The 23,932-nt window shown below is 45.1% G+C and overlaps 1 protein-coding gene across 12 annotated transcripts in view; it reads right to left on the reverse strand.

The window, feature by feature from the left end:
• ZMIZ1 (zinc finger MIZ-type containing 1) overlaps positions 1–23,932 on the reverse strand; it is a 230,852-nt gene that overhangs the window by 14,622 nt on the left and 192,298 nt on the right. For 10 of the 12 annotated variants that reach the window (XM_072130119.1, XM_072130120.1, XM_072130121.1 and 7 more), the window contains 5 exons: positions 3,643–3,787; positions 3,013–3,127; positions 2,436–2,653; positions 2,061–2,259; positions 467–754 (listed from right to left, as the gene is read on the reverse strand). In XM_072130119.1, the coding sequence (XP_071986220.1) occupies positions 467–754; positions 2,061–2,259; positions 2,436–2,653; positions 3,013–3,127; positions 3,643–3,787 (965 nt within the window). The remainder of the gene's footprint in view (positions 1–466; positions 755–2,060; positions 2,260–2,435; positions 2,654–3,012; positions 3,128–3,642; positions 3,788–23,932) is intronic. The other 2 variants (XM_072130131.1, XM_072130123.1) reach the window with 1 other exon arrangement.

The raw sequence follows: 23,932 nt of genomic DNA on the forward strand, positions 1-23,932 counted from the left end.
AGGGGCTCTGGCAACACCCACTAGAGCACCTCATACTCATTAGCATAATTATTAAAGTTGCTTTTAGAAGGAAGGAGACCACGGAGAGCATATATAAAAAGATTATCGCAGTCACAGTGCATGGATCTACGAGTAAGTGTCCCTGGTTTATGATGATGACCAATTTGGCGAGATTTGTGCAGCGCTGCGTAATCTGTAGGCGCTATATAAATAAAGAATTATTATTATTAACCAGTAGCCACGTTGTATTATAGCAGACAATTCTAACTTTCTTGTAGTAAATATGATGCACAGAAGTCAAAAATTAACAACTAAGTATCTGCTCCAAAAAAATATTGCGTAAGATACAAAGGGGATTGTGAGGCAAACACAATAGTTACACTGTGTATATAATGTACAGAATCTAGAAAGCTGTCACATTACTTTATGACCTCTCCATGCAGTCACTAGAGCTGCAGCCGCTCACCTCCCCAGGGTACGGCCTCTTCATGCCTTGCATGGGCAGTGACTGAGGCCGGGGGCCAGGATAACTTTGTTGAGGCATTCTTTGACCGTGAGCTCCAAAAGGGTTCATGCCAGGCCGCGGCTGGTTCATCCCCATTGGAGGGCCGCTCATGCTAGAAGGTGCCATGTTGGGACCCATTCCAGCTGGGTTCATACTCCCTGACATAGCGGAGGGGACGCGGGGGCCAGGCTGATTCATGAACTGACTGTTGTAGGCCTGGGCTGGACCCATCTGGAAAGAGGAACACACCTTCAACAAAAGAAAGAGAAAAGAGTAAAATGCGACATGCGCGTCTGAAAGGAACGAGGATTAAGGCAGGAGAAGGCGCACGAGATGGATAGGAGGGAGGGGGAGGAGATAAAGATGTCGCATTTTGCGTAGCACATACAAAATACATTTTTCACAATCAATAGGAGAGGAATCGTTGGATTACTCAAAAATATAAGACTACCCCAACATCCATTGAGAGTGGAGTAGTGAGAGAGGCATCCGTGTTTGATAAAGAAGATAGAAACCTGTGAGTGAGTTTGCTCTGTGCTTAACACAATGGGGCAGATTTACTTACCCGGCCCATTCGCGATCCAGCGGTGCGTTCTGTGCGGTGGATTCGGGTCTTCCGGTGATTCACTAAGGCAGTTCCTCCGACGTCCACCAGATGTCGCTGCTGCGCGGAAGTTCCCCGAGGTCCGCCGGAATGCACCATCCTATACCTGGTGAAGGTAAGCGCGTGTCCCGCGACACTTTTTTTTTTTTTTAAATGCGGCGGTTTTTCCGAATCCCTCGGGTTTTTGCTTGGCCACGCCCCCCGATTTCCATCGCATGCATGCCCGCCCCGATGCGCCACAATCCGATCGCGTGCGCCAAAATCCCGGGGCAATTCAGGGGCAAATCGGAAATATTCGGGTAACACGTCGGGAAAATGCGAATCGGGCCCTTAGTAAATGACACCCAATATTTCTGAATTGGAAAAAAACACATAAATTGCTTCTTTAAAGGGAACCTGTCATCAGAAATTGACCTAATAAAACACTATCAGTACATTGTCAAGCAGCTGAACAGCTTCTACATCCGGTTTCTTTCATGGCCTGACTTGGTGGCTTCATGCATAAAGTCATCTTTAAAGTGAGATGTTCTCTCTGAACACCTTCTCCCATGTGAGTGACATCTTGCAGCAGACGTCAGAAGATCTGGTCAAATGATGTTTCTGGACAAAGGACCAACAATTACAGTGAAGGAGCGTTTTGAGGTGGGGAGAGCTTGACTTCCGTGTTAAACTCTCCGCCTCCATGACTTCATAAAACAAATTTACACCTCACTTCAAAGTTGATTTTCTGGATGATGCCACCAGAAAGAAACACATCTAGAAGGTGCTACTTGACAACACACTGGTTGTGGTTTATTAGGCCAATTTCTGATGAAGGGTTCTCTTAAAGGATGATGCTCAACAAAAAGGAGAGAGGCGCGGATTATCTTTGCCCTTTCAATAGGGATGATGGCAACACGTGCCATCACATACTGACTACACGGTAACCGGAACACTGCATTGTGCACTCACTGGGCCATACTGGTTCATGTCCTTGTTCTGCGTCTCCTGCAGCGCTGCCACTGTAGCCGTCGCCGTGGCCGTAGCTGTAGCAGCCGCAGCAGCAACAGCAGCCGCAGCAGCCGCCGCCGCCGGCTGGGTAAAGTCTGCGGTAGGCCGTGTGTGAGGCGGCATGCCCATGCCAGAGGGGTTATTGGGTCCACCAGGATAGCTGTGAAAAAAGAGAGCGTTTATCAATCCGTGGAATAAGGACGCACATAAGTTTCATTACCATTCAGGATGGATATTATACAACCCAATGCAACAAAAGAGATTCATATAGAGGATACATGTAGAAGTAGTCACACCAAAGAGACCCAAGCTACAGTGACATGAGCGTCCTCTTACCTTCCTGCAAATCCGCCCCCTCCTGGGTAGTTTGGCCGCCCGTACATCCCCTGCTGCATATACGGCTGATTGGACGCTCCCTTTGAGGCAAATTGTTGCTGTTGTCCCGCAAACTGTGGGGAATTCATGCCGGCACTATTGCTGTTCATGCCAGACGCCATCGGGTTAGCAGCTGGGTTTAAGGGATTATTTGCATTAACCATTGGATTCCCAAGTACCTGAAAAAAGAAAATAAATGACACAATGAAAAAAAATAAAAGTGATGCTATTTTGTCAGAGATGGGGCTAGAGCTGCGCTTGTTAGAGCTGAAAAGGTCTAAGAGATGATGTTCCGGTTTCAGGTGCTAAAACAGCAACAGATAACTGGTGCGCACACGTCCTGCACCGACAAGATATCTCAGGCTGTGTTCACATTGAGGCAGCCGCAGTCTATGTTTCCCATCCTGGGATAGTGTGGTCCTAGTTAGTGCTGCTGTCATACGGGAGACACTGGTGGACAATATGGAGAGGGCACCAGAGTGTAGAATAAGAATATGTAGCACATGGAATTAGAAAGCAGCTATACAATATAACTTGCCTGGCTTTGAGAAGTATTTGTGACGCCCCAAACTGTAGTGACCACCGATAGAGAACCCGGGGGCTGACTCGCGTTCTGCTGCCAAGGGACGGAATCGTAAGGGAAGGATCCATCACTGAAAGAGAGGAAAGCGGGTTACAGGTGGCCCGGATTGTGCCATACAGGACGACGGAGATGGATGCAAGGACTCCGAGAGGAAGACAAGGCTTGTGCAGTATGACGTACCCTACAGATTTGTTTTTAAGTCGAAATTGTATGTAAGTTGGAACTAAATATTTTATATATTTTATAATTGTAACCCCAGCCAAAAAATATTTGGTCTTGTCAAAACTTTTGGTTTGTCATAAGAACCAAGAGTAATAATAAATCATTACAGACGCCTGTGATAACTGTTACAGCTGATTATTGTATCCTAGGGCTAAAGTACAGGAAATTACCAACATCCAGAGGTCCGTTTGTAACTAGGGGTAGTCTGTAAGTTGGGTGTTCTTAAGTAGGGGACCGTCTGTATATGTAACTTTACAACAAAATGAAGAGTATGAATAGCGACGTCATATCTTCATCTCTGCAATACTCAACCAATAAGTGGTGACTTGCTGATAAGTGGGGAATCCCTTTAAGGATACTTACCCATGAGATAGGGATGGTTTCATGGAAGTCAAAGAATTCATGGGGGGCTGCATGGGGAGCTTCCCTGGGGGGTCGTTCTGCCTGTTCTTTTGGTGGCGCAGAAGAAGAAGCCTTCCCAGTTCTTCACACCACGAGGAAAGGAGAGCTGAAGAGGTAGAAGAACAACAAAATGTTACTCAACGACAAACCTGAAAACTGCTTATAGATCATATAGGTGCATGACCGCCGGAACTAGATGCAAGGATCCCCTGAATATATACAAGCCAGCCCGCGCCCTGCAACATCTCACCGATGATAGACATGAGATTAATGCATCACCTGCATCATATACATGGAAACTGTAATACGTTATGGCCGGAAAAGCTCTAGGATCAATGGAAGAAGGAGCCTAGAGAATCCCGTGCACCTCGTATTGAAGCGAGGATAGGGATTCTCAGTCATCCATGTTATTCCAATGAAAAATAAATGAGTAGGAGCTGGAGAGAAGCTCAGCATGATCCATGTGGGCCTGACACGTACAGACAAAAAACAGACGGCTGGCAGGACCGGCGCAGGCAGCGGGGAGCGCGCGCCTCCATGTGCTGCCTCTCCCCTGCAGCGTGGCCGACACCGTAACAATGACATGATGTATTCTAACACAAGGGGAGTGGTGATCACTGAGCTGCCGAGGAGATACAGATGTCAGCCTCCGCAGCTTGGAATATACATACAATGCGCTACTATTACACAAACACCTTACTATGCATCAGTAAAGCCACCTAGACAACACATGAAGACATAGAAACCCATCCAGATAACACAGAATAAACTCTCGGCTAATCCTTTGGGTTTGGAGTGTAGTGACGAGCACTGCCACTAGATGGCGCACTTACATTGCTGACCCCTGTGTAGCACTTGCTGCCTTCCCCTGCAGTGTATTTATCAGTCTTTTACATGATTGCCATATAAATGTGTCCTCACTGGCAGCGCACGGTATTATCATTACGGGCAATGTGAACCTTATGGAGGGGAGCAATGAAAAGGACACGAGCTGGTGAGAAGCCCCCGTAATGCAATAGAAAAGGCGATGTCAAGACGAGGGGTTAATGCGCCATATAGTAAAATACCGTACAGACCCTGGAGATTTCATAGAGGAAGCAGATCCGTCTGAAGCGCTCTTGTGGGCTTGCGGTGGTTACATCATGTGCACAAATTCGGAAGTGGAAAGCGCTTGTACAACAAATCTTATAGACGCCATCATTACAGGGTCCGGTCATACTTACAGCCCCTAAAACAATTCTACAGCTTCTCTCTTATTACTCTTAGGATGCGGTCACACGGTGCGTTCTTGGTGCGTTTTTGCATGTTTATCGTGCGTTCTTGGTGCGTTTTTGCATGTTTATCGTGCGTTCTCGGTGCGTTTTTGCATGTTTATCGTGCGTTCTCGGTGCGTTTTTGCATGTTTATCGTGCGTTCTCGGTGCGTTTTTGCATGTTTATCGTGCGTTCTCGGTGCGTTTTTGCATGTTTATCGTGCGTTCTCGGTGCGTTTTTGCATGTTTATCGTGCGTTCTCGGTGCGTTTTTGCATGTTTATCGTGCGTTCTCGGTGCGTTTTTGCATGTTTATCGTGCGTTCTCGGTGCGTTTTTGCATGTTTATCGTGCGTTCTCGGTGCGTTTTTGCATGTTTATCATGCGTTCTCGGTGCGTTTTTGCATGTTTATCGTGCGTTCTCGGTGCGTTTTTGCATGCTTATCGTGCGTTCTCGGTGCGTTTTTGCATGTTTATCGTGCGTTCTCGGTGCGTTTTTGCATGTTTATCATGCATTCTCGGTGCGTTTTTGCATGTTTATCATGCATTCTCGGTGCGTTTTTGCATGTTTATCATGCGTTCTCGGTGCGTTTTTGCATGTTTATCATGCGTTCTCGGTGCGTTTTTGCATGTTTATCATGCGTTCTCGGTGCGTTTTTGCATGTTTATCATGCGTTCTTGGTGCGTTTTTGCATGTTTATCATGCGTTCTTGGTGCGTTTTTGCATGTTTATCATGCGTTCTCGGTGCGTTTTTGCATGTTTATCATGCGTTCTCGGTGCGTTTTTGCATGTTTATCATGCGTTCTTGGTGCGTTTTTGCATGTTTATCATGCGTTCTCGGTGCGTTTTTGCATGTTTATCGTGCGTTCTTGGTGCGTTTTTGCATGTTTATCATGCATTCTTGGTGCGTTTTTGCATGTTTATCATGCGTTCTCGGTGCGTTTTTGCATGTTTATCATGCGTTCTCGGTGCGTTTTTGCATGTTTATCATGCGTTCTTGGTGCGTTTTTGCATGTTTATCATGCGTTCTCGGTGCGTTTTTGCATGTTTATCGTGCGTTCTTGGTGCGTTTTTGCATGTTTATCATGCATTCTCGGTGCGTTTTTGCATGTTTATCATGCGTTCTCGGTGCGTTTTTGCATGTTTATCATGCGTTCTCGGTGCGTTTTTGCATGTTTATCATGCGTTCTTGGTGCGTTTTTGCATGTTTATCATGCGTTCTCGGTGCGTTTTTGCATGTTTATCATGCACTTGGATGCTTTGAATTCTGTATTAATATTTTCACAGCTGCTTAAAGTTCCATAAATGAAGACAAACTTATTCAAACCAGCTACACGCTCGCAAAACATGCAAAAACGGACCAAGAATGCACCATGTGACCGCACCCTTGGGCTGCGTTCACACCATGCGCTGGGTCTCACGTTTTCTGCTGCGTTTGGCGCATTCCAAAGGCTTAAATCGTGATCACGTGCTGAAGTTACGTTGCCTTTTACCAAATGGATGCAATGTAACCTTGTGTGTGATCAAGGCTGAAACCTTTGGAATGCATCAAAAACGCAACAAATAACGCAACGTGTGAATGCAGCCTCGTGCTGATGGCGATGGGCCACGAGAAGAACAAGACAAACAGAATGACTGCCTCTGGCTTCATCACGGAACTGTCTAAAATGCCTCGCGCCACATTTATCAAAGACTTTCATACAAAAAATTTAAGAAGCTGCACCACACGGTGACCAAATAACTAAACGTTCTTCCACTCCTCCACATCTTATCATGACAGTAACTGATGTACCCTACGACCCACTGAGAAATTCCCTCCGTTATCGTAATCTCACACGTCCAATTATGTCTTTGACTGTCTGTTTCTCACAGACTCACAAGTCTGATGAGATCTGAAAGATGATATTGTTATCTTTAATATGACACCAATCCATGTTTCTAATAATTATAGAACCAACGATAAAGGCACCTGAAGAGACCGCTCCCCTGCAGCCGCTAAAATATGACTTATCTCAGGCAAAATATTACTCTTCTCTGCTCATTGACACATGCTTTTGGGGTAGACTATATATATGTAAAGAGTTGAGGAGGTTGTTAGTTGTAATGGGGTGTAATGTGGTGGCACAGTCACTAAGATCTACTGATCAATTCATGATGAAGACGTAAAAAAGGGTTTTGGGTATATACAGTATTGGGATGCACTATGTATACATTAACCTAACATGCTGTGATTATTCACTATACTATGTATACACTAACCTAATATGCTGCCATTATGTACATGTTATAGAGCAGTAATAGAGGCGCTGACATACTATAGTGTACAGGCATGTCCTGTGTATAGTGACAGGTCTCACTTGTATCTGCACTTTCTATGGATGCCGGTAATTAGTATGTCAGGAATGAGTTAAAGCTGCTTAGTAGAGGCGAGGAGGGGGTGGGGGTCACACTTCCATTCTCCCCTCCCCCAAAGCTTCAAGCTGGGAGGATGCATGTGAGAGATGGTATACGGCAGACTCCTCTCTCTACACCATATGGCTCATTCACTTGCACTGCTGCTACATGAAACCCATCCTTTCCTTTCCATAGTGGCTATAAATAGATTGAACATGGGCAAAAAAAGGCCTTTTCGGGGAGGCCACATTGTGCCCCTTCCAAACCTGTTCATGGAATTGGCGGAAGTCATGGTTACACGACGCACTCCCTTTAACTATTTGCTGCCGGTGCCGAGTAACATTTACGTAAAAGCGAATAATGACAGATGCCGCCACTACAAACACAACGCCAACACGCAGCCCTAATGATTCAATTATTAGGAACAATATACATGCATCTCCATGGGGAGAAACACCAGCGACTTCAGCACAATCCAGTAATGAGGTGTAACAAGACCAAGACGTATCCAAAACGGAGACACACATCTACCCTATTCCACAGTGCTTAGATACAGCACGGACCGCAGCCAAATGGGTGACAACATACGGCCACCTACAAGAACCACAGGCCGCGGGAAAGACCCAAAGTATAGGACATCAGAAGGTTCTATTACAGACGGGCCCCCGACTTACAGACGACCCCTAGTTACAGACGGACCCCTCTGCCCCCTGTGACCTCTCTGGATGTTACTATAGTCCCGGGCTGCAATGATCAGCTGTAAGGTGTCTGTAATGAAGCTTTATTCATAATCCTTGGTCCAATTACAGCAAAATGTTTTGGAATTCCGATCTACAATTGTCTGGATCTACAATTATAAAATACACATTTTTGACATGCATATAAATTCAATTTAAGAACAAACCTATGGACCCTATCCTGTACGTAACCCAGGGGCTGTCTGTATGTCCTAAAGTTTAGTAGAGCCGTGGTGGGAAAGTCCTCGGGGGGACTCTGGTACCCGAGGGGTGATATTACTGCAGCATAAGAGCTCTAAAGTAACTTAGACAAAGTCACAGAATGTATCAGCACGGAGAATAATAGACACGATAATTGAGAATACGATAAACATCTCCTTGTATTGCGCTGGTATCCAGAAGGTTAATACCTGGACCCATTTGACAGCCGGACCAATTAGGTCATGAAACAAAGGAAGACAGGAAATAGTCCCAGGTGATGGCAGAGAGCTCAGACGGCTCCTCCAGGCCGGGCTGGCAGGCGATGGAATTGATTGTTAGATGGGTAATACAGCAAGGGACAGAAATAGCATCCACCTACAGCGGAGAGAGGGGGCAATGCAGCAATCACGTGATCCATGAGGGGGGTGCACTGCTCACTTGTGTCCTTTACAGCAAAGAAAATTACAAGAAGACGACGGAAGTGAAATATCTTGGCTTCAGGTGGACTAGAAAATAGGTTCATGGCCGGGAATCAAAGGGAAAGCCGCTTTACTAATCAAAGTATCAACATGGACAGGAGACTGATACAAAGTTGCTCTTTCAATACTGTTATTATTTCCACTTCTTATCCAAGATTCTGGGAGCGGTGACTTTTCAGAATGGAGGGATCACTGTCCAATACTCCGCTATCGGGTAAATGGGCTAAATCTAACATTGCAGGCGCCAAAGGCCCAAATGTGAATAGGATCAAACGTGGTGAATTCTCTCATTGGCCTCTTTATCACAGAAAGGAACAGAAGAAGCAGCCCAGCTCGTACATGTGTCACTCGTGTAAAAATAGAAGCTACCGTCCTCAGGGGGGAAAGAGAGTGACACATAGACGAGCGGCAATGTTATATGAAAATGACTCACCCCATCCTCCAGCTGACAGCAGTGCGTGTGCCGCTGAAAGAAGCCATTATCATCATTACTTATTTACATGGCGCCAACATTCTCCACAGCGCTATACATCCAGAGCAAACAAGATACACCAAGCAGGAGGAGGAGAGGGCTCCTAATTCTCATCAATACCTTCAGGGGGTGATGCATTAACATTTGTCTGTTCCATGGGTGCACACAACGTGACAGCTGAAGGAGGTGTCGTCCCATTAACTGTGAGAATGGCACGGAAAATGTCTGCAACTATCCATCTTGTAGCCGTCCCCGAGATCTTCCTCACCTTGGTCTGGATCATTAGGATGAATAATTTATTTTATGTGCAGCTGTTAACTTCTGGGGTTTCAAAGACAGACAATTATAGAGTGAAAGGGAGGAAAACATGATGTGCGGCCATGCAAGCTGCGTGCACGAGCTGTGAGCTGCTGGAGTACAGGACATCAGACCACAACCTGTCACTTACTCCCATCAATCGCTGCTCGGTGTAAGAGTCTGGGGGGCGGCCGATACTCTGACAGGTATCAATCACTAAATAGGAATTGGAATATAAAGATGCCAAGCTCCATCTGATCTAGAACACACTGCAAGCAATTTGGACACCAGGGCAGTCTGGAAACGTGCATCTGGTTTTGTTGATTTATCTTAGCGGTTAATACAGGAGGTTAGTCTGTTGGGTTTTTTTGAGACTTTTGTTGCAACCCCCTAATAAACTATTGCCTACATCTACTATGGACTGGAGTTTTGAGCTAAAAAAAAATATGCAACTTTTTCAGGTGTTCACATTCTGTTGTGCCGAAGTTTAGAAAATGAATGAAAAAGTTGCGAGTTTTGGTGCCAATTTACTAAAAAGTTGCAAATAAGAGAGACATAAAAAAAAAATTCAAAAGTTTCATAAATGCCCCCCCCCCATGTCCTATAGATTTTTATTTGTATATATTCCTACACAACTTCACTTTATCTCCTTTACAACCAGTGTCATCTGCCGATCACATAATCAACTAAATAGATTATATTATTAGATTTGGTGGAAATTTGGGCAACTCATAAAACCATCTACCCTGCAACACATTTGATAGCTGTGGGTGGTGGCACACGTGGCATTCTGAAACTGTTTTTGGGCCATTTTTAAGCAGTCTGTTAAAAAACACATCCGTTTTTGACCGTTTCCCCCAATTATCTTAATTAATGGACCGCTTAAAAACGGCCCAAAAATGGTTTCAGAACGCCACGTGTGCCACCACCCTCAGTAATAAGTGAACCCTTACGGATCATCATACAGCTGGTGGGCAGTGGAGAGTCCGGCACTGTTCAGATTACATATCACTTCCAACAAAAACAATGTGGTATCATAGGACCGTCCTTACACACTTGTACAGGGGTCTGCCAAATTATAGATGGCGGGCGCCCCAACCCAACCTGCTTTCCTACAGCCTGTGCCCTGGCCAGATGCACACAGTAGTCTGAGGTAGCGTTTACCACGTTAGTTACCTGCGGTACAGTATATAATACACGTGTTATTCAGCCAAAACTTTGCTTTGCTTTCCATTTTTACAGTTCAGAAATAAAACCCCTCAGACTCTGTAACGGCCTCGTAGGGTGATGCGATTTCATTGTTGCTTTGCTCTGAAATTCAACTATGACGCAAATCGCATTTACCCTTGTAATATCCTTGCAGCATTTCCCAGCAGGGTCAGGGCTGTGCCGGTACATCTGGACGCACTCCCATCTACCTGATCATTTACAGAAGAGCAGCATATGGCGGCACAACAAGAGTCAGGCTAATGGGAGGCCACAATCAGGTGCATTAGACATATGCCCCGACAGACCTCATGTAACCGGAGAAGCAGATCCCACCGACCGCAGCCGCATAGGACGCAGCAACATCCACATTTACACCGCACCTAATAGGCACAAGCTGCTCACTGTGTAGCCTCCTAGTGCCAACATTACTAAAAGGTCAAGCATGTGCAAACACTCGTACATGCTACACTGTCAAGTGGGAAAAACAGCAAGCAGAGTGTGTACATCCCCCCTCACTGCGTATCTTGTACCCGCAGCCGTGTATCAGGGGATAAGAGGATAAGTAACAGGTGAGAACTTACTACCTGCAGCGCTCTACACATCACAACCATCTCATTGCATGATTACAAGATCCTCACCCGCCATTCATGTGTATAGTAAGGCAAACAGTCATGGGGCCAACATCTACACAATTATAAAAGTGGTGAGGTCACCCGTATAGGACACGGGGCTCAGGTACTTCTCTATAACATGCTGCCTGCAGATAGGACACAGTGCACAGCTACTTCTCTATAACATGCTGCCTGCAGATAGGACACAGTGCACAGCTACTTCTCTATAACACGCTGCCTGCAGATAGGACACGGGGCTCAGGTACTTCTCTATAACATGCTGCCTGCAGATAGGACACGGTGCTCAGTTACTTCTCTATAACACGCTGCCTGCAGATAGGACACAGTGATCAGCTACTTCTCTGTAACACGCTGCCTGCAGATAGGACACAGTGATCAGCTACTTCTCTGTAACACGCTGCCTGCAGATAGGACACAGTGATCAGCTACTTCTCTGTAACACGCTGCCTGCAGATAGGACACAGTGCTCAGCTACTTCTCTATAACACGCTGCCTGCAGATAGGACACAGTGCTCAGCTACTTCTCTATAACACGCTGCCTGCAGATAGGACACAGTGATCAGCTACTTCTCTATAACATGCTGCCTGCAGATAGGACACAGTGCTCAGCTACTTCTCTATAACACGCTGCCTGCAGATAGGACACAGTGCTCAGCTACTTCTCTATAACACGCTGCCTGCAGATAGGACACAGTGCTCAGCTACTTCTCTATAACACGCTGCCTGCAGATAGGACACAGTGCACAGCTACTTCTCTATAACACGCTGCCTGCAGATAGGACACAGTGCACAGCTACTTCTCTATAACACGCTGCCTGCAGATAGGACACAGTGCTCAGCTACTTCTCTATAACACGCTGCCTGCAGATAGGACACAGTGCACAGCTACTTCTCTATAACACGCTGCCTGCAGATAGGACACAGTGCTCAGCTACTTCTCTATAACACGCTGCCTGCAGATAGGACACAGTGCAAAGCTACTTCTCTATAACATGCTGCCTGCAGATAGGACACAGTGCTCAGCTACTTCTCTATAACACGCTGCCTGCAGATAGGACACAGTGCACAGCTACTTCTCTATAACACGCTGCCTGCAGATAGGACACAGTGCACAGCTACTTCTCTATAACATGCTGCCTGCAGATAGGACACAATCATCAGCTACTTCTCTATAACATGCTGCCTGCAGATAGGACACAGTGCTCAGCTACTTCTCTATAACACGCTGCCTGCAGATAGGACACAGTGCACAGCTACTTCTCTATAACACGCTGCCTGCAGATAGGACACAGTGCACAGCTACTTCTCTATAACACGCTGCCTGCAGATAGGACACAGTGCACAGCTACTTCTCTATAACACGCTGCCTGCAGATAGGACACAGTGCACAGCTACTTCTCTATAACACGCTGCCTGCAGATAGGACACAGTGCACAGCTACTTCTCTATAACACGCTGCCTGCAGATAGGACACAGTGCTCAGCTACTTCTCTATAACACGCTGCCTGCAGATAGGACACAGTGCACAGCTACTTCTCTATAACACGCTGCCTGCAGATAGGACACAGTGCTCAGCTACTTCTCTATAACACGCTGCCTGCAGATAGGACACAGTGCACAGCTACTTCTCTATAACACGCTGCCTGCAGATAGGACACAGTGCTCAGCTACTTCTCTATAACACGCTGCCTGCAGATAGGACACTGTGCACAGCTACTTCTCTATAACACGCTGCCTGCAGATAGGACACAGTGCACAGCTACTTCTCTATAACACGCTGCCTGCAGATAGGACACAGTGCACAGCTACTTCTCTATAACACGCTGCCTGCAGATAGGACACAGTGCACAGCTACTTCTCTATAACACGCTGCCTGCAGATAGGACACAGTGCTCAGCTACTTCTCTATAACACGCTGCCTGCAGATAGGACACAGTGCACAGCTACTTCTCTATAACACGCTGCCTGCAGATAGGACACAGTGCTCAGCTACTTCTCTATAACACGCTGCCTGCAGATAGGACACAGTGCAAAGCTACTTCTCTATAACACGCTGCCTGCAGATAGGACACAGTGCTCAGCTACTTCTCTATAACACGCTGCCTGCAGATAGGACACAGTGCACAGCTACTTCTCTATAACACGCTGCCTGCAGATAGGACACAGTGCACAGCTACTTCTCTATAACATGCTGCCTGCAGATAGGACACAATCATCAGCTACTTCTCTATAACATGCTGCCTGCAGATAGGACACAGTGCTCAGCTACTTCTCTATAACACGCTGCCTGCAGATAGGACACAGTGCACAGCTACTTCTCTATAACACGCTGCCTGCAGATAGGACACAGTGCACAGCTACTTCTCTATAACACGCTGCCTGCAGATAGGACACAGTGCACAGCTACTTCTCTATAACACGCTGCCTGCAGATAGGACACAGTGCACAGCTACTTCTCTATAACACGCTGCCTGCAGATAGGACACAGTGATCAGCTACTTCTCTATAACATGCTGCCTGCAGATAGGACACAATCATCAGCTACTTCTCTATAACATGCTGCCTACAGATAGGACACAGTGCTCAGCTACTTCTCTATAACATGCTGCCTGCAGATAGGACACAATCATCAGCTACTTCTCTATAACATGCTGCCTGCAGATAGGACACAGTCATCAGCTACTTCTCTATAACATGCTGCCTGCAGATAGGACACAATCATCAGCTACTTCTCTATAACATGCTGCCTGCAGATAGGACACAATCATCAGCTACTTCTCTATAACATGCTGCCTGCAGATAGGACACAGTGCACAGCTACTTCTCTATAACATGCTGCCTGCAGATAGGACACAATCATCAGCTACTTCTCTATAACATGCTGCCTGCAGATAGGACACAGTCATCAGCTACTTCTCTATAACATGCTGCCTGCAGATAGGACACAATCATCAGCTACTTCTCTATAACATGCTGCCTGCAGATAGGACACAGTCATCAGCTACTTCTCTATAACATGCTGCCTGCAGATAGGACACAATCATCAGCTACTTCTCTATAACATGCGTCCTGCAGATAGGACACAATCATCAGCTACTTCTCTATAACATGCTGCCTGCAGATAGGACACAGTGCACAGCTACTTCTCTATAACATGCTGCCTGCAGATAGGACACAATCATCAGCTACTTCTCTATAACATGCTGCCTGCAGATAGGACACAGTCATCAGCTACTTCTCTATAACATGCTGCCTGCAGATAGGACACAGTGCTCAGCTACTTCTATATAACATGCTGCCTGCAGATAGGACACAGTGATCAGCTACTTCTCTATAACATGCTACCTGCAGATAGGACACAGTCATCAGCTACTTCTCTATAACATGCTGCCTGCAGATAGGACACAATCATCAGCTACTTCTCTATAACATGCTGCCTGCAGATAGGACACAATCATCAGCTACTTCTCTATAACATGCGTCCTGCAGATAGGACACAATCATCAGCTACTTCTCTATAACATGCTGCCTGCAGATAGGACACAGTGCACAGCTACTTCTCTATAACATGCTGCCTGCAGATAGGACACAATTATCAGCTACTTCTCTATAACATGCTGCCTGCAGATAGGACACAGTCATCAGCTACTTCTCTATAACATGCTGCCTGCAGATAGGACACAGTGCTCAGCTACTTCTCTATAACATGCTGCCTGCAGATAGGACACTATGTACAATGTGCTCAGCTCCTCCTGCTCTATAACATGCTGCCTGCAGATAGGGCACTATGTACAATCTGTTCAGCTCCTCCTGCTCTATAAGATGCTGCCTGCAGATAGGACACAGTGCTCAGCTACTTCTCTATAACATGTGTCCTGCAGATAGGACACGGTGCTCAGCTACTTCTCTATAACATGTTGCCTGCAGATAGGACACTGTGATCAGCTACTTCTCTATAACATGCGTCCTGCAGATAGGACACAGTGCACAGCTACTTCTCTATAACATGCTGCCTGCAGATAGGACACAATCATCTGCTACTTCTCTATAACATGCTGCCTGCAGATAGGACACAGTCATCAGCTACTTCTCTATAACATGCTGCCTGCAGATAGGACACAGTGCTCAGCTACTTCTATATAACATGCTGCCTGCAGATAGGACACAGTGATCAGCTACTTCTCTATAACATGCTACCTGCAGATAGGACACAGTGCTCAGCTACTTCTCTATAATACGCTGCCTGCAGATAGGATACAGTGCTCAGCTACTTCTCTATAACATGCTGCCTGCAGATAGGACACAGTGATCAGCTACTTCTCTATAACATGCTGCCTGCAGATAGGACAGAGTGCTCAGCTACTTCTCTACAACATGCTGCCTGCAGATAGGACACAGTCATCAGCTACTTCTCTATAACATGCGTCCTGCAGATAGGACACGGTGCTCAGCTACTTCTCTATAACATGTCGCCTGCAAATTAGACGGCCCCTTCACTGTGATAACTTACCTAATAAACCACTACCAGTATGTTGTTAAGCAGCTGAACACCTTCAAGATCATGTTACTATCATGACCCAGGGTGGTGACATGAACCAGAAAATGAACTCTGAAGTGAGATGTAACTTGGTTGTATAAAATCAAGGAGGCAGAGTTTATTACTGAAGTGAAGCTCTCCCGCTCCCCTCCACAGAATTCCCTCTTCACTGTGATGGACCTGCATCCAGAGACCTCACTAAAGAGATCTGCTGAAGTCCAGCACATGAGGTCAATCACAGGGGGGTTTCTAAGGCAGGGAGAGCTTGACTTCAGTGTTAAACTCTCCACCTCCCTGACTATTTATCAAGTTTACATCTCACTTAAAAGTTTTTTTTTTTCCTTTTTCAATGATGCCACCACATTGGGCCATGAAAGAAACGTGATCTAGGAGGCGTTATCCTTGACAACATAATGGTAATCATTCATGAGGCCAATTTCTTCTGATAAGTAGGTTTAAGGGAACCTTTTTCAACAGGATTCTTAGAATACATTGTATACAAGTTGTTCAGCAGTTTCCATGGGCTAATTCTTCTTTGTACCAAAGGAAACCCCTTACACAAAACAGTCACCCAATGTTTCAGGGGGCATTTACTCCCTTTTGCCCATTGACAACACATGCACACTCAGCCGACCAAAGTGCACATGTTGAGCTGGAAGAAAAGTTACAGATCTGGGCAGACATTTCAGCTATACAGACAGTCCCCTACTTAAGAAAACCCGACTTACGACCCCTAGTTACAAACAGACCTCTGGTTATTGGTCATTTACTGTACTTTAGCCTTGGGCTACAATAAACAGCTGTAACAGATATCACAGGCGTCTGTAAAAGATTTATTATTAATCCTGCGCTATAACACGCTGCCTGCAGATAGGACACTGTGCACAGCTACTTCTCTATAACACGCTGCCTGCAGATAGGACACAGTGCACAGCTACTTCTCTATAACACGCTGCCTGCAGATAGGACACAGTGCACAGCTACTTCTCTATAACACGCTGCCTGCAGATAGGACACAGTGCTCAGCTACTTCTCTATAACACGCTGCCTGCAGATAGGACACAGTGCACAGCTACTTCTCTATAACACGCTGCCTGCAGATAGGACACAGTGCTCAGCTACTTCTCTATAACACGCTGCCTGCAGATAGGACACAGTGCAAAGCTACTTCTCTATAACACGCTGCCTGCAGATAGGACACAGTGCTCAGCTACTTCTCTATAACACGCTGCCTGCAGATAGGACACAGTGCACAGCTACTTCTCTATAACACGCTGCCTGCAGATAGGACACAGTGCACAGCTACTTCTCTATAACATGCTGCCTGCAGATAGGACACAATCATCAGCTACTTCTCTATAACATGCTGCCTGCAGATAGGACACAGTGCTCAGCTACTTCTCTATAACACGCTGCCTGCAGATAGGACACAGTGCACAGCTACTTCTCTATAACACGCTGCCTGCAGATAGGACACAGTGCACAGCTACTTCTCTATAACACGCTGCCTGCAGATAGGACACAGTGCACAGCTACTTCTCTATAACACGCTGCCTGCAGATAGGACACAGTGCACAGCTACTTCTCTATAACACGCTGCCTGCAGATAGGACACAGTGATCAGCTACTTCTCTATAACATGCTGCCTGCAGATAGGACACAATCATCAGCTACTTCTCTATAACATGCTGCCTACAGATAGGACACAGTGCTCAGCTACTTCTCTATAACATGCTGCCTGCAGATAGGACACAATCATCAGCTACTTCTCTATAACATGCTGCCTGCAGATAGGACACAGTCATCAGCTACTTCTCTATAACATGCTGCCTGCAGATAGGACACAATCATCAGCTACTTCTCTATAACATGCTGCCTGCAGATAGGACACAATCATCAGCTACTTCTCTATAACATGCTGCCTGCAGATAGGACACAGTGCACAGCTACTTCTCTATAACATGCTGCCTGCAGATAGGACACAATCATCAGCTACTTCTCTATAACATGCTGCCTGCAGATAGGACACAGTCATCAGCTACTTCTCTATAACATGCTGCCTGCAGATAGGACACAATCATCAGCTACTTCTCTATAACATGCTGCCTGCAGATAGGACACAATCATCAGCTACTTCTCTATAACATGCTGCCTGCAGATAGGACACAATCATCAGCTACTTCTCTATAACATGCTGCCTGCAGATAGGACACAGTCATCAGCTACTTCTCTATAACATGCTGCCTGCAGATAGGACACAATCATCAGCTACTTCTCTATAACATGCGTCCTGCAGATAGGACACAATCATCAGCTACTTCTCTATAACATGCTGCCTGCAGATAGGACACAGTGCACAGCTACTTCTCTATAACATGCTGCCTGCAGATAGGACACAATCATCAGCTACTTCTCTATAACATGCTGCCTGCAGATAGGACACAGTCATCAGCTACTTCTCTATAACATGCTGCCTGCAGATAGGACACAGTGCTCAGCTACTTCTATATAACATGCTGCCTGCAGATAGGACACAGTGATCAGCTACTTCTCTATAACATGCTACCTGCAGATAGGACACAGTCATCAGCTACTTCTCTATAACATGCTGCCTGCAGATAGGACACAATCATCAGCTACTTCTCTATAACATGCTGCCTGCAGATAGGACACAATCATCAGCTACTTCTCTATAACATGCGTCCTGCAGATAGGACACAATCATCAGCTACTTCTCTATAACATGCTGCCTGCAGATAGGACACAGTGCACAGCTACTTCTCTATAACATGCTGCCTGCAGATAGGACACAATTATCAGCTACTTCTCTATAACATGCTGCCTGCAGATAGGACACAGTCATCAGCTACTTCTCTATAACATGCTGCCTGCAGATAGGACACAGTGCTCAGCTACTTCTCTATAACATGCTGCCTGCAGATAGGACACTATGTACAATGTGCTCAGCTCCTCCTGCTCTATAACATGCTGCCTGCAGATAGGACACTATGTACAATCTGTTCAGCTCCTCCTGCTCTATAAGATGCTGCCTGCAGATAGGACACAGTGCTCAGCTACTTCTCTATAACATGCGTCCTGCAGATAGGACACGGTGCTCAGCTACTTCTCTATAACATGTTGCCTGCAGATAGGACACTGTGATCAGCTACTTCTCTATAACATGCGTCCTGCAGATAGGACACAGTGCACAGCTACTTCTCTATAACATGCTGCCTGCAGATAGGACACAATCATCTGCTACTTCTCTATAACATGCTGCCTGCAGATAGGACACAGTCATCAGCTACTTCTCTATAACATGCTGCCTGCAGATAGGACACAGTGCTCAGCTACTTCTATATAACATGCTGCCTGCAGATAGGACACAGTGATCAGCTACTTCTCTATAACATGCTACCTGCAGATAGGACACAGTGCTCAGCTACTTCTCTATAATACGCTGCCTGCAGATAGGATACAGTGCTCAGCTACTTCTCTATAACATGCTGCCTGCAGATAGGACACAGTGATCAGCTACTTCTCTATAACATGCTGCCTGCAGATAGGACAGAGTGCTCAGCTACTTCTCTACAACATGCTGCCTGCAGATAGGACACAGTCATCAGCTACTTCTCTATAACATGCGTCCTGCAGATAGGACACGGTGCTCAGCTACTTCTCTATAACATGTCGCCTGCAAATTAGACGGCCCCTTCACTGTGATAACTTACCTAATAAACCACTACCAGTATGTTGTTAAGCAGCTGAACACCTTCAAGATCATGTTACTATCATGACCCAGGGTGGTGACATGAACCAGAAAATGAACTCTGAAGTGAGATGTAACTTGGTTGTATAAAATCAAGGAGGCAGAGTTTATTACTGAAGTGAAGCTCTCCCGCTCCCCTCCACAGAATTCCCTCTTCACTGTGATGGACCTGCATCCAGAGACCTCACTAAAGAGATCTGCTGAAGTCCAGCACATGAGGTCAATCACAGGGGGGTTTCTAAGGCAGGGAGAGCTTGACTTCAGTGTTAAACTCTCCACCTCCCTGACTATTTATCAAGTTTACATCTCACTTAAAAGTTTTTTTTTTCCTTTTTCAATGATGCCACCACATTGGGCCATGAAAGAAACGTGATCTAGGAGGCGTTATCCTTGACAACATAATGGTAATCATTCATGAGGCCAATTTCTTCTGATAAGTAGGTTTAAGGGAACCTTTTTCAACAGGATTCTTAGAATACATTGTATACAAGTTGTTCAGCAGTTTCCATGGGCTAATTCTTCTTTGTACCAAAGGAAACCCCTTACACAAAACAGTCACCCAATGTTTCAGGGGGCATTTACTCCCTTTTGCCCATTGACAACACATGCACACTCAGCCGACCAAAGTGCACATGTTGAGCTGGAAGAAAAGTTACAGATCTGGGCAGACATTTCAGCTATACAGACAGTCCCCTACTTAAGAAAACCCGACTTACGACCCCTAGTTACAAACAGACCTCTGGTTATTGGTCATTTACTGTACTTTAGCCTTGGGCTACAATAAACAGCTGTAACAGATATCACAGGCGTCTGTAAAAGATTTATTATTAATCCTGGTTCTTAGGACAATCCAACATTTTTAAAATCCAATTATCACAGAAGCCAAAAAATATACAGTTCTGACTTGCATACAAATTCAACTTAAGAACAAATCTACAGAACCGATCTTGTACATAACCTGGGGACTGCCTAAACCAGATATTAGAGCCGCTTCTGTGTACTGATCCACTATTCTAGACGGTCTCTTTTGGATCTGTATATAATGCATGATTCCACATCAGTAATAAAGCTATTGTGTCCTCCCAGCACGCAGGCTGCGTCCTCGGATACTCCATTACTGTTGTATCCTGCACTTAAAAGACAGAAAAAAAGATGGGGAAAATTCTGCCACCTCCATCCATTAAATGATCTCTCATGGATCAGCAAAGCCATGAAACAGAGAGCCTCTACTTTATCCTCTGATCTCTGAAGAAGCAGAAATATTAAGTCAGGCTCCACTTATACTGATAAAACCACATATTTTCTAATAGAAGAAAAGGGTAAGTGATAATAAAACCAATATCAAGGTGAGATATTGATACAAGGCATTTATGAGGATTCGGATGTATGTGGCAGAATACTAATGTGCCATCAGCTTCATTTCCCAGACAATATCAGTTATTAAACTCATCATCCAAAGCCAAACTTCCTATCCACCTGCTTTGTAAGAAACTTCCTATCCTCCTGCTTTGTAAGAAACTTCCTATCCTCCTGCTTTGTAAGAAACTTCCAATCCTCCTGCTTTGTAAGAAACTTCCAATCCTCCTGCTTTGTAAGAAACTTCCAATCCTCCTGCTTTGTAAGAAACTTCCTATCCTCCTGCTTTGTAAGAAACTTCCTATCCTCCTGCTTTGTAAGAAACTTCCTATCCTCCTGCTTTGTAAGAAACTTCCAATCCTCCTGCTTTGTAAGAAACTTCCTATCCTCCTGCTTTGTAAGAAACTTCCAATCCTCCTGCTTTGTAAGAAACTTCCAATCCTCCTGATTTGTAAGAAACTTCCAATCCTCCTGCTTTGTAAGAAACTTCCAATCCTCCTGCTTTGTAAGAAACTTCCAATCCTCCTGCTTTGTAAGAAACTTCCAATCCACCTGCAAAAGAACAATCCCGGATTTGAGGGGATTTGAAGCCACTGTTGAAGTCACTGTTGACACATTTTTATTCAGCCACTTCCATTCTGATCCGCAGCGCGGGGTTAATGTGAGTACAACACATGGTGTAGTGTCATTACAGTCCACAGAAAAGGGGAAAGTTCATAGTATCCACATTAGATTTACGATATATGTAGGTGTCACACGAGGCCGGTGGGTGTCATTCGGCCTGCAGCCTTGTATTATCTGTCCAGTCTCCCTTTCCCTGCACCTCTAGTGTCCTGGTGCACATTTTTTGCACATTTATTTCTGTCAGTCTTTGCACATTCTTTGTAGTGTAAACTGTTCCATCTTTCTGCTACCTCTATGGAAGGCAACACATTTATCTCTAAGTCTTTCAAGCATCTACCATCACAACAAGGTAAAACATTCCTATTAGTCTGGTTATGGTCAGGCCGGAATTCACTGCAGAGACACTTTTTGGCCGGGATCTTTACATGGATCCTTCTAAGGATGACCTGAGGGAAGGAAAACTATTGTAATACAAAGTAGTCTAATGTAAATTGGCCCCTTTAACAACTAAATGTATATCGCCAACAACTAGTTTGGGTTGCAGAATCACCGTAAGTATTTGGTAGGGCTCATGCTGTACGATGGGAAAGGCTCTCTATACAACGAAAAGCAAACAGAAGTCTTTATGCTTTTTTCAGCCGGGTACAGGCGGTCTCCAGGTTACATACAAGATAGGTTCCTTGGGTTTGTACTTAAGTTGAATTTGTATGTAAGTCGAAACTGTATATTTTATAATTGTAACTCCAGTATTTTTATTTTGTCCCAGTGACAATTGGATTTTCAAATTTTTTTGCTGTAATGGGACCAAGGATTATGAATAAATCTTCATTACAGACACCTTACAGCTGTCATGGACTATAGTAACATCCGGAGAGGTCACCAGAGGTCACAGGGGGCAGAGGGGTCTGTCTGTAACTAGGGGTCGTCTGTAAGTCGGGTGTCCTTAAGTAGAGGACTGCCTGTTTACCAATTCAGTGAAATAAAATAAATGGTGTACTGCCCTTACTCCGGTGCCTGTATTAGGACTTGGCAGCGGAGTACCCCCTCTTCAGCATCACATTGGTCACACTGGAAGGACGTCTCCTCTTCTAACCACTCATTTCATATGTTTCCACGTTACCCTAACACCCTTTTTGTGGCAAGAGAAAATAAGGGAAAGCTTGAGGCAAGGATGGAGATTTAGAGAGGTAGGGGTTAAGCCACCTGGCCCTATTGATATGCCAATTTGTAACCCAGTAGAAAGAACTGCAGACTGGCTCTATTCAGCAAGGGTCACTTTAAAGAGCCCAATTTCTATGAGACAATAATCTCATCACAGTGGGAAAACAGAGAGCAGCAGGAACTATCTGACCAAAGTAAGCAGCAGATAACTGGTGGGGGCAGGGGAGAGAAACTCAGCTCAAGGAAGACGCTTTTCACTCCGACTTTTGTTTCTTCATTTTCATCAAGACACAAAAAAAAAAAATGCAATAAAATGTTGTTTCATGCGTTTCATTTTATAGGCTTCTCAGACCCGGCAACTGAAGTGTTAATCGTTTAATGATGCCAGGGAGGTGACAGATAAAAAACATTGCAGCCAGCAATGAAAAACTGGAATTCTTTTCAGCGAGTTCCAAAACGTCTGGATTCTGACTCGAAGCTCAAGTGCAGTTGGAGCCAAAGTGTCTATGTATCTTCATAGTGAAAAAAAAAATCTAACTCTGCTCCAACAAGGGGCCGCGTCTGAATAAGCCGGGTTCACATCACGTATTTTGCATCCAGCTGATGTATGCTGAAATATATATGTTTAAAAATTAACAGAAATGGATGCAAAAAAAAAAAGTCGCATCCGTTTTTGCACTTTAAAAACTTAAACAATTTTTTCCCCCCACTTCCTGCGCCTTCTGAAGCCAATCCCATGTGTCCTTACCAAGATGAAGAATTTTAAGTTCCATATTTGGGCATAAAAACGGATGTGACAGATCGATGCATACGCTTAAACACGTCCTGCATAGGTCATCCGTAGACACCAATGAGAAAAGAGAAAGTATAGGTTTTTACAATAAAACATGGGCTGATACGTTTGTCTCGTCCTTTTTAACCCAAAGAAAAAACAAACAAACAAAGAGCATACAGACCCACAGGACAACAAATGTAACCCGCTTGGGCATCTGTCACGTCCATAGACATTAATTAATTAGCCGGAGAACGTTTTTAGATAAGTTTTTTGCAGTCAAAAACATGAGACAACCATGAGGTCCTGCGGTTTCACCAGTAGTTTACCATCGATGTCCACGGCACCCTAACCAGCAAC

This window comes from Engystomops pustulosus, chromosome 11 (genome assembly GCF_040894005.1).
Source record: "Engystomops pustulosus chromosome 11, aEngPut4.maternal, whole genome shotgun sequence".
NCBI classification, from domain to species: domain Eukaryota; kingdom Metazoa; phylum Chordata; class Amphibia; order Anura; family Leptodactylidae; genus Engystomops; species Engystomops pustulosus.